The 12,139-nt window shown below is 39.7% G+C and overlaps 1 protein-coding gene across 1 annotated transcript in view; it reads left to right on the forward strand.

The window, feature by feature from the left end:
- The window catches only part of EBS1 (EMS-MUTAGENIZED BRI1 SUPPRESSOR 1), a 446,396-nt gene extending 434,711 nt beyond the window's left edge, over positions 1-11,685 (forward strand). Inside the window, exons 36-37 of the mRNA XM_089394973.1 lie at positions 10,631-10,783; positions 11,227-11,685. Of these exons, the coding sequence (XP_089251099.1) occupies positions 10,631-10,783; positions 11,227-11,484 (411 nt within the window). The 3' untranslated portion in view covers positions 11,485-11,685. The remainder of the gene's footprint in view (positions 1-10,630; positions 10,784-11,226) is intronic.
- The last annotated feature ends 454 nt before the right edge of the window (positions 11,686-12,139 follow it).

Raw genomic sequence — 12,139 nt, forward strand, 5'->3', positions numbered from 1 at the left:
GAATCGTGAAATTGTCTTGAAATTAAAATCCGGGGGCAACAGTCTATTTGTCGGTTGAACAATTGTTTGTTTTGAAGCCTTGTTTATTTCGTGGCCCTTGAACAGTTTATTTCGTGGCCATTGAAGCCTAGCCACTGAGCATATCAATGTTCGCTGCGAGGCGTGGCCTGGCTTGGTCCCTCATTTTCACGGTGAATCCTCATTTAACGTCTCAGCTGAGGATTTGATTCACCACACGGGAACGTGGCAACACAATCTTCTTCCGTCACGATACTTGGAATCGCACGCCCGAAACATATCAAGTTACAGTAATATCAATCTATTGACTGTCTCCTCCACCAGATCGAGAGCCTGAATCAGAACCGGAAGCGGTAGCGGAAACCGAAGTTGAAGCGTTTGCGTCACCAGAAGCAAAATCCAAAGCCGAAGCTAAAGTTAAACCGTTTTTTTTTGCTCACGTATTTTGGCTCACGTATTCGACAGATCGAGATCCTCCAGAAATTTAAGTCCCGCTTGCACCACGTGAAGGCATTTTCCAGTGACGCCATTTTCCAGATTATAGTGACGGCAGTGAAAAATCAAGCATTTTCCAGTGATGGCATTTTCTCTTCAAAAGGTATCACGCATTTTCCAGATTATAGTGACGGCATTTTCTCTTCAAAAGGTATCAGGCATTTTCCAGATTATAGTGACGGCATTTTTCATTGAAGCGGTGGGACCAGAACAGCGTATATATAATCGTGGACAGCTTCAGTCTACATATTTTTTTTCTCTTCAAATCAGCTTTAATTTTATGAAGATACGGATCTGAGTTTTTTTTTTGTGCAAGCCTATTTTCTTTCAAAGCAGAATTTGTTAAGGTTTGGTACAGTCATCCTGAAAGTGGAATTTTAAGCAGGCAGCTACATTTTTTTTGTGTGTCAGACTTCTGTATTGTCTTTGGGAAAATGGCACGCTCACCAATCTGATGTTAGAAGGAAATCAACGCTTTAATGGCAGCAACTATAACATTTGGAAACAAAGAATGCTGACCATTTTTTAATACAGGTGTCTTGATCAGCTCATTTTGGGCAAAGAGCCTCGTCCCGGTACAGCTGGTACCGATCAAGATGAATTTGATGATCGAATCGAGAGGCTGTTATGCTTCTCAAGCTCTCTGTCGCTGATGATCAGTTACCACAGATTCCTTCTGGCAAGACCGCTGCCGAAATCTGGCAACAGTTGAAAGAATTGCACGAGACATCTGACAAAAGCAGAGCATTTTTTCTCAAAAATCAGTTGTTCTCCATCAGGATGGATGAACATATGTCTTTACAGGAACATCTCAACAAAATTAAAGACATTCAAGATCAGCTCGAAGCCATTGGTCGGACCATGGAGGAAGAAGATATGGTAGTCATTACTCTGAAAAGTCTACCGAAATCTTATGAACACTTCATAGAAACACTCAACATTACGACCACAAATGTTGATATGAAGTTTCCAGATTTATGTTCCAAACTTCTGCAGCAGGATCGGTGGAAACAGCAGTTTGGTAGTGGTGCTTCATCAGTGCCCTCGGAAAATGCATTTGCTGCAAAATACCAGTCCTCTCAGTCCTTTCAGCAGAAAGGCTCTTCTCAGCCTTTTGATCCTGCTAGGAAGAAAAGTGTGCAGTGTAATTACTGTCACAGGTTCGGTCACATGAAGAAAGATTGCCGACAGAGGATTGCTTCTGAACAGAAGAAACAGGGAGGGCCACATCAAACAGCAAATGTTGCAGAACATTCTGAGCAGACATATTCTGCCTTTTACGCCTTTATGGCTAAAAGGTCTTCAGAACATGTTCCTTCCTCTGCATGGTACATTGATTCTGGTGCATCACGTCACTTCTCTCACAGGCGTGACTGGTTTATTGACTTCTCACCTTTCAGTGATTCCGTGGTATTTGGTGGAGGTGAAAAGTACACTGTAGCTGGCAGGGGTACAGTTCAAATTCAGTCTGGTGAACGCACACTCATATTTCTGAATGTATACTATGTACCTGGTATGGAGATTAATCTGCTATCTGTCAGCCAGATTATGAGGAATTCTCCTCAGCTTGATGTTGTGTTCAGTGCACACAAGTGCTCCATCATTTGAAGACCTTAAAGATAGCTCAGATTTGATGTTTCAAGATAATGAAAAAACTATATCAAAGAAGTAAAAAGAGCTTAAAGAAGTCATCTGCAGCAAAGACAGAAATTTTGCGCCTCAGAGATCACCAAGAAAAGCTATTTGAACAAGTCAAGAAAGCTAAAGCATCAAAGAAGGAATTCAAGAAGTGTGTATTAGAACAAGAAGAAGAAAATTTACGTTTAAAGAGCCTTAATCAAACATTAGTAGAACAAATCAAGTGTTTAAAAGATGAGTAGCGTGAAGGCCGAAATAAAGTTGACTCAGAGAATGAGGAATGCTTACGTCTCAAAAATCATAATCAAAATCTGCTCAAACAGATTAAAAAACTTATGGACGAAAATAAGTCATTGATGAATAGGTTCAGAAAACTTGTTGCAAAGGAAGCATCAAAATCTCCAGATGTAGCAGTCCAAATTGAAGAAACAAAGATCAAGACCACTAATCTCGCAGTTCAGGCAAATCCAAACCCTATTGAAGTAAAAATGTACTCAGAGGTTGTCGTTCAAACAAAGAACACCCCAAATAAAAATTCAGTGGTTAAGTCAACAACAACAATGCCTGATGGAAATCAGGAAACTGTCATGAAAACATTAAAGGAAGTTCAAACAAGAAAAGCTCCTTATCTACATCCGAATCACAAGAGTAGACACCTTAATCAATCTACAAATCTGTTTCACTCAGAACATAAACAACAAACTTATGTTACAAAGAATATTGAAGTGAGCTCAATTCAGTCTACTGATAACAATTTGTTACAAAGTTCCAATGATCAAAAGATATTAGAATATTTCTATTTAGTAGTTAATGCTCATTCTTTTAGCTGTTGCTATTTTTATTCTTTTAGCAGTTTCTTAGATGAAACTGTTTGTTCCCATATTCTACATAGAAACCTGATGTTTCTATTATTATAAATATCTCTGTATTATCATTGAGCAGTTTGCTCATTCCTAATTAATTCATTCGATATTCTTTTATGGTATCAGAGCACAGGGATTTTGTTTCGAAATAATTTTTCATAGGTTGAAAAATTCAGTAGTTCATTTCGAAACTGCTCTCAGGGTCTGTAGATTTCTTGATCCGCTATCCTCTTCGTATCATAATCTCTTGAGTTCCTTCATTCCTTTCTAAGGTCGAGCCCTCTGTAAGCCATGTAGCCTTCACTGAGTCTTAGCCTCGGCTTTGCTCACTGTGATAAAAGCTTACAGTCGTCAATCTCGATACAGAAAGGGATTCATCTCCTGCATTATCATTTTATGAGGAATTAACTTTGTGGCGGTGCTCGGAATCGTGAAATTGTCTTGAAATTAAAATCCGGGGGCAGCAGTCTATTTGTCGGTTGAACAGTTACTTGTTTTGAAGCCTTGTTTATTTCGTGGCCCTTGAACAGTTTATTTCGTGGCCCTTGAAACCTAGCCACTGAGCATATCAGTGTTCGCTGCGAGGCGTGGCCTGGCTTGGTCCCTCATTTTCACGGTGAATCCTCATTTAACGTCTCAGCTGAGGATTTGATTCGCCACACGGGAACGTGGCAACACAGTCTTCTTCCGTCATGATACTTGGAATCGCACGCCCGAAACATATCAAGTTACGCCTGAATCAGAACCGGAAGCGGTATCGGAAACCGAAGTTGAAGCGTTTGCGTTACCACGAAGCTAAAGTTAAACTGTTTTTTTTTGCTCACGTATTCGACAGATCGAGATCCTCCAGAAATTTAAGTCCCGCTTGCACCACGTGAAGGCATTTTCCAGTGACGCCATTTTCCAGATTATAGTGACGGCAGTGAAAAATCAAGCATTTTCCAGTGACGGCATTTTCTCTTCAAAAGGTATCACGCATTTTCCAGATTATAGTGACGGCATTTTCTCTTCAAAAGGTATCAGGCATTTTCCAGATTATAGTGACGGCATTTTTCATTGAAGCGGTGGGACCAGAACAGCGTATATATAATCGTGGATAGCTTCAGTCTACGTATTTTTTTTCTCTTCAAATCAGCTTTAATTTTATGAAGATACAGATCTGAGTTATTTTTTTTGTGCAAGCCTATTTTCTTTCAAAGCAGAATTTGTTAAGGTTTGGTATAGTCATCCTGAAAGTGGAATTTTAAGCAAGCAGCTACATTTTTTTTGTGTGTCAAACTTCTGTATTGTCTTTGGGAAAATGGCCACGCTCACCAATCTGATGTTAGAAGGAAATCAACGCTTTAATGGCAGCAACTATAACATTTGGAAACAAAGAATGCTGACCATTTTTTAATACAGGCGTCTTGATCAGCTCATTTTGGGCAAAGAGCCTCGTCCCGGTACAGCTGGTACCGATCAAGATAAATTTGATGATCGAAATCGAGAGGCTGTTATGCTTCTCAAGCTCTCTGTCGCTGATGATCAGTTACCACAGATTCCTTTTGGCAATACCGCTGCCGAAATCTGGCAACAGTTGAAAGAATTGCACGAGACATCTGACAAAAGCAGAGCATTTTTTCTCAAAAATCAGTTGTTCTCCATCATGATGGATGAACATATGTCTTTACAGGAACATCTCAACAAAATTAAAGACATTCGAGATCAGCTCGAAGCCATTGGTCGGACCATGGAGGAAGAAGATATGGTAGTCATTACTCTGAAAAGTCTACCGAAATCTTATGAACACTTCATAGAAACACTCAACATTATGACTACAAATGTTGATCTGAAGTTTCCAGATTTATGTACCAAACTTCTGCAGCAGGATCGGTGGAAACAACAGTTTGGTAGTGGTGCTTCATCAGTGCCCTCGGAAAATGCATTTGCTGCAAAATACCAGTCCTCTCAGTCCTTTCAGTAGAAAGGCTCTTCTCAGCCTTTTGATCCTGCTAGGAAGAAAAGTGTGCAGTGTAATTACTGTCACAGGTTCGGTCACATGAAGAAAGATTGTCGACAGAGGATTCCTTCTGAACAGAAGAAACAAGGAGGGCCACATCAGACAGCAAATGTTGCAGAACATTCTGAGCAGACAGATTCTGCCTTTTACGCCTTTATGGCTAAAAGGTCTTCAGAACATGTTCCTTCCTCTGCATGGTACATTGATTCTGGTGCATCACGTCACTTGCATCACGTCACTTCTCTCACAGGCGTGACTGGTTTATTGACTTCTCACCTTTCAGTGATTCCGTGGTATTTGGTGGAGGTGAAAAGTACACTGTAGCTGGCAGGGGTACAGTTCAAATTCAGTCTGGTGGACGCACACTCATATTTCTGAATGTATACTATGTTCCTGGTATGGAGATTAATCTGCTATCTGTCAGCCAGATTATGAGGAATTCTCCTCAGCTTGATGTTGTGTTCAGTGCACACAAGTGCTCCAACATTGACAGGGAGACTAGTGTAACAGTTGCTGTTGGCCTAGAGGACCATGGTCTATACAGGCTACTTGACACCGGTGACTCTCCAGAAGTGGCTCTAGCAGCACGTGTCTCTCCCATCAGCACTCTATGGCATCTGCGATATGGGCATCTAAATATGCAGTATCTCTCTCAGCTCTCTCGGGAGGGACTTGTGTCAGGATTACCTGATATTCAGACTCAGCAGTTGGGGGTATGCAGCGCCTGTCAAGCAGGAAAGCAACATCGGTCTTCATTCAAAAATGGAGAATCTTGGCGCGCATCTAAGGTACTTCAGTTACTTCATGCTGATATTTGTGGTCCTATGAATACAACTTCTATCACTGCTTGCAAATATTTTTTACTTATTGTAGATGACTTCAGTAGAAAGATGTGGGTGTATTTTTTAAAAAATAAATCTGATGCTCTTAGTACCTTTCAGAAGTTTAAAACCTTAGTTGAAAAAGAATCTGGTTATAATATCATGACTCTTAGGACCGACAATGGGGGGGAATTTTGTTCCTCAGCTTTTGCCAACTTCTGTGATATTCATGGCATCAAACGTCAATTAACCACACCTTACACTCCCCAGCAGAACAGTGTTGTCGAGCGTCGCAACCGCATGGTTGTTGAAATGGCTCGTTCCATGTTACAACACAGGAGTGTTCCAAACAAATTCTGGGCTGAAGCAGTATTTACTGTTGTTTACCTTCTTAACCGATCACCTACTCAGGCTGTTAAAGGGAAGACTCCTGAAGAAGTTTGGTCTGGTCGTAAACCTAAGATCAGTCACCTCAAAGTATTTGGCTCAGTTGCATATGTTTGGATTCCACTTGCTAAGCGCTCTAAGTTGGATTCCAAAAGCCAGAAACTCATGATGACAGGTTACAGTGATCATCACAAGGCCTATAGGCTGATAGATATAGCCACTGGTCGTCTTAGCTTCAGTCGAGATGTAGTATTTGATGAAGACAGAGGATTCTTTCAGTCTTCTTCTTCTGAGCAGCGTTCTGAGGATCAGCCTCACAGTGTTCTTCTTCCGGTCGGTCCACCTGATGGGAGGGATGATGTAGCATCAGTATTTGATAATACTCTATCTGAGCTTCCTCCAGCAAATAACCCTCCCCTTGCGTCCCTATTGCTCTTGAGTCTTCTCCACCTCCTCCTGATATTGGTTCCTCTACTCCTAATATTGGTTCTTCTACTCTTCGGCCTAAATGGTGGGCTAAAACCATTGGTGATCTCTGGGATGATGAGCTCCTTGAAGCTAGAACTTCTAGACATAAGAACAGACAACAGTCTACAGTCAATTTTGCTCTTATGGCTAACCTACACAGTATTTTTGAGCCTCAAACTTATTCAGAGGCTAAGGGTACATCTGAGTGGGAACAGGCTATGGAAGCCGAATTCCAGAGTCTTCAGAAGAATCACACCTGGACACTTTCTGATCTTCCTGCCGAAAAAAAGCCCATAGGCTGCAAATGGGTGTATAAAGTGAAATACAAAGCTGATGGAACCATAGACAAGTATAAAGCTCGTCTTGTGGCTCGAGGGTTCTCACAGAAGGAAGGCATCGACTATGAGGAGACTTTTGCTCCTACAGCCAAGATGAGTACCATAAGGCTTGTCCTTGCCCTAGCAGCTCAGTTCAATTGGAAAGTTCATCAGATGGATGTAAAGAGTGCTTTTCTAAATGGTGATCTCCAAGAAGAAGTCTACATGACGTAGCTTCCAGGATTCAAGGTTGCTGGTCAAGAACAGAAAGTGTGTCGGTTAGCTAAAGCAATCTATGGATTGAAACAAGCTCCTCGGGCTTGGTACATGAAAATTGATCAGTACCTGACAGATCAGGGTTTTCAGCGGAGCCCATCTGATGCAAACCTGTATATCAAGCATACTGGTGATGATATCTTGTTTGTGGTTGTCTATGTGGATGACCTTATCATTACTGGCAGCTCTGCACATTTAATCCATGGGATCAAACAAGATCTATGCAGCACTTTTGAGATGACAGACTTGGGACTTCTTCATTACTGTCTGGGGGTTGAAGTTTGGCAGACTGAAAATCAGATCTTTCTCTCTCAGTCCAAGTATGCCAAAAATCTTGTGGAAAGGTTCAGAATGCAGGATTGCAAACCGGCCACGACTCCTATGGAACCAGGGCTCAAACTTTCAGCGCAGTCACCCTCTCCCCTTGTGGATGAAACTTTATTCAGGCAATTAGTGGGCAGTCTCATCTATCTTACTGCTACCAGACCTGACATCAGTTTTGCAGTAAGCTACATTTCCCGCTTCATGTCAGCTCCTAAAGCTGATCATTGGATAGCAGCAAAGCGGGTGCTACGATATGTGCGTGGTACTTCTGATTATGGCCTCTTATATACTCGCAGTTCCAATCCTATTCTCAGTGGCTACACTGACTCTGACTGGGCAGGTTCGGTTGATGACCGTAAATCTACAGCTGGGTATGTGTTTAGTCTAGGCTCTGGTGCTGTTACTTGGACTAGTAAGAAGCAACAGGGAGTGGCTCTCTCCTCAACAGAAGCCGAATATCGGGGAGCAGTTAAGGCATCCTGTGAGGCAGTTTGGTTTCGACGTATGCTTGCAGATATGCATGTTTTCCAGACAGGGCCTACTTCTTTGTTTTGTGATAATCAGGGAGTGCTCAAACTTGCCAAGAATCCAGTCTTTCATGAACGAACAAAGCATGTGGAAACTCATTGTCACTACATTCGCCAGCTGGTTGAAGACGGCTCAGTTCAGTTGCAATATGTTCCCACAACAGAGCAGCCCGCCGACATTTTCACCAAGCCTCTTGGTCCTGATAAATTTGTAAAATTCCGAGGGTCTATTGGTGTTGTAAATAGATTGAGCATTAAGGGAGGGTATTAGAATATTTCTATTTAGTAGTTAATGCTCATTCTTTTAGCTCTTGCTATTTTTATTCTTTTAGCAATTTCTTAGATGAAACTGTTTGTTCCCATATTCTACATAGAAACCTGATGTTTCTATTATTGTAAATATCTCTGTATTATCATTGAACAGTTTGCTCATTCCTAATTAATTCATTCGATATTCTTTTAAAAGATTCCACAGAAGGTTAATCTAGGATGGTCTGATCCATTCTTAGTAAGACAATTTTATATATCACTCCAAGGATCATATCAACTTGTATGGACAAAGATGATTGTTCCGAGACGAGAAGACATTCATAGCAAAAAGGAGATCAAGCCCTTTCATCAACAAGTTTTGAGGACAGATTTTTGAAGGAGAAGACAATGTTATGAACATAAATTATGTAAAAATAAATAATAAATAACCATAATAATATAAATATAATAATAAATAATAAGTAAATTAACTAATCGTTAGTTAGTTAATAATGAAAATGCATGTCTTAGAGACATGCTTGTTCATGAAAAGGTACTTACCTGTCTATATATACAAGACCCTCTTTTTCATTTGTACTCATCCTACATCAATTCTTTATATAATATACAATTTACACCTACTATCCTTTGATGGATGTATTTGTCTACGAAATATTTTAAATATTTCCACCGCGTATACGACTTTTGGTCGTTACAGGGTATGCTTGGCATCTTGACTCAATGCCCTCGAAGGTCCAAGACCAATGACCGTATACGGTAGTTGTGGAAGCCATTGCAAATCATCCAAGATAAATCATAAATCTATCCACGATAGAAAGGGGGAATCAGTAAATAGATCAAAATTAGATTTTAGGGTAGTTGTAGGGTTTTTGTTAATTTATTTTATTTTTTATTTTTTAAATTCGGGTGGGGGATTTAGGATGGGTTTGTCCTAAACTGGCAAGTGCTGAATGGGTCAGAGTACAGAAAAAGAAAACAGGTCAATTCCAGTTTGGACCAAAAGCCTCCCAAAATTGGTTCAGCTGGTTCCAGTTCAGTTTTGAAACATTAGGATGGGCATTTGGGCAGTGATCTGCGATTCTGCAGTGACCTTTGTAGGTACTGGGGGCAGGAGAAGGAACTGGAGCTGAAATGGAAGCCAGGGCAGAAGCTCTACTAGTATCCAAAGATGAGAAACCCCTTGTAATAGGGAAGAAACTAGTGAATTGTTCTTGAGTTGGAATACACTCTGGTGCCTCTGTTGGGAAACTCTAGTTATCAAACGTTCTCACCTTGAACATTTGTGGCAGAATTAAGTATTGGAAAGCCATATGATGTTCTTGTTTGTAAATAAAAATAAGTATACTACAAGCCACTGTACTCAGAATATCTTTGCATTTGTGAATTGTTTTCACCATGGACATGCAAGTAGACATTTCCAAATGCGAAAAAGTTGAATATCCAGGAGTGCTAGTTTGGTTAACAAAAGAGAGATTATATTGTGAGTTCAAACAACAGGATACAGCATACTGCAGCGTACAAAACAGTTGTTTGTCTTTCTTGCAGGTCCAATTAATCAAGGTTTGAGGATTTGTTTCTCCTTTTGCAATGGTGCATCAGGCCAATATTGAGACATCGAAACACTCAGCAAAATGGCCAACTGGTTAGACATAACAAAACTTGCATTACAGAGGGAATCCTTAGATCATATGTGCAATTGGTAGCCCATTAATTAGGTTCAGTGTAAAAGTTGAGGAGCACAGGCAAATTGGATGCTATTTCAATTACAATTTGTTGAACCGGTGTTTGTTTGGTGGCAATGCTGATATCTCTTCCCCCTTTACCGACAAACTAATTATTTTGCTAGTTTAATGGTATACTTCAAAAAATAAAGACACGAAGTTTGGACTATTGTTTTACCTGTTTAGAAATGGAGTAGCTATAATCAGGTATCTGTGTATTTAAAAGCAAGTAGAAACGAAGCCATTTGTGATGGTCCATATGCATCTTCTTTCAGGATAGGCATTATATTGACAAAATGGAAATTTGAAATGTGTGTTATTTTCCGAGTTCTTCACAACTTCAAACTTTTATCCAGTATTAGTCATGTAGAGCATTTTCCCGTCTTCCTGACAATATCCAATTTCCGTTTTTTGGTTGTTGAAGACTTCGTTGTAGGGACAATAAACTCTCTCTAGCACCTTCTGGCTTAAGACAATGATATGTTTTGCTGCTCTCTTTGCTACAGGATCTTCCAAATTATGCTCAACATACAGTACCGATATTCTCACTGCCCCAGGAATGGTTGTGGTGCGAGTCTTGGTGTGGAAATGCTACAAAATCCAAAGCCAAGACCATTGATTTGTGCAATAATCCAATGACTAAGGAGCCTAAGCTACAGGTATGCTCCATTTTACGTGTGTTTTGTTTTTCTTTTATTTTTGTTCTGTCCATAGATTCTCCCTCACGTCATATGCAACTTTGTATACAATGTACATTCAATAAAGGTAACATCAAACTATTTATTTATAGCTGTGTTTCCATAAATTCTTTGAGAATAAAAGCAGGCAAATACAAATTGTAAACACTGTTATAAATAGATTCATGTTTGCACGTAAGGCCACAATGGAAAGAACTAATTGTTTGCGACTTGTATGCAACTCCAAAATCAAATGCTATTTATTTTTACAATACTCCGATAAAATATTGCACTGTTTCATGATTTTTGATATATTTTTTAACATGTCTAAGCGAATACCTCAACTGATAATGTCGATGGTTTTGCCTGTTAATAATTGCCTTAAAGATAGACCATGCTAATTATTTTTGGTTATGCTGTTGCAGGGTGCCAGGCGCATTGTTGCTGAATGGCCAGCACTGGATGAAGAGGCAAGGAGATTTACTGCAAAATTCCTTGGTGAAGAGCTCCAACCCCAAACAGAAGAACCACGACAAGATAACCTACCAGAGCACGACAGCGATGGCAATTTAAAATCTGATGCTAACCTGGGAGACGACAACAGGGATGATGATTTAGAATCTCATGCTAGTCTACCAGACGACAATAGGAATGATGATTTAGAATCTCATGCTGAGCTGTAAAAATATGTTCTTCCAATGAATTTTGGTTCAATTTTTTTTGTAATGAGTCGTTTTATGAGCAAACATTTTATTTGTAACATGTGAAAATGGTAGAGGGTACACTGAATGGACAGTTCGATTTACATCACAATTCTTCACTTGTTTATTCATTTATTCTATTTAAAGGTAATTCTGGTTGTTGCGGTCGCTCCAGTTTCTCCACCCATGTCTTTCATAAGACGTAAAATGATGGATCGCAATTTAGTATGATGCACTCTTAATAAGTCTACTTTTGCAATTTAAATTCTAGCTGTCGGTGTCACGTGTGCACCTGACTGGGCAAAGTTACGTTAGGTTTGTTACCTATAAGTAGGGGACTATATTTTTATTTCTTTCCGATGCATTATTGCTGGTATATATACTTTTTTAAATAATTTATCTCCCCATATGTCACAAGACACAAAACAATCAATAGTAAAAAGAATAAGAATTGGTCAGTGAGTTCATAAGGAAAGGTAAATTGCAACATCTTAGTACTTTTAACCTGATTTAAATCCCGTTTGAATACATTTTCATATTATATGCTCTAGTTTCTAAAATTGCAGTTACGTGTTTCTTTAAGTATAATGTACTGTATGGGTGTTACATGATAAACATACCTTTTTTTAGTTCATGG

The sequence above is a fragment of the Pinus tabuliformis genome, chromosome 1_2, assembly GCF_031772625.1.
Source record: "Pinus tabuliformis cultivar Carrire ecotype Pingquan chromosome 1_2, CPIR1, whole genome shotgun sequence".
In the NCBI taxonomy this organism is placed as follows: domain Eukaryota; kingdom Viridiplantae; phylum Streptophyta; class Pinopsida; order Pinales; family Pinaceae; genus Pinus; species Pinus tabuliformis.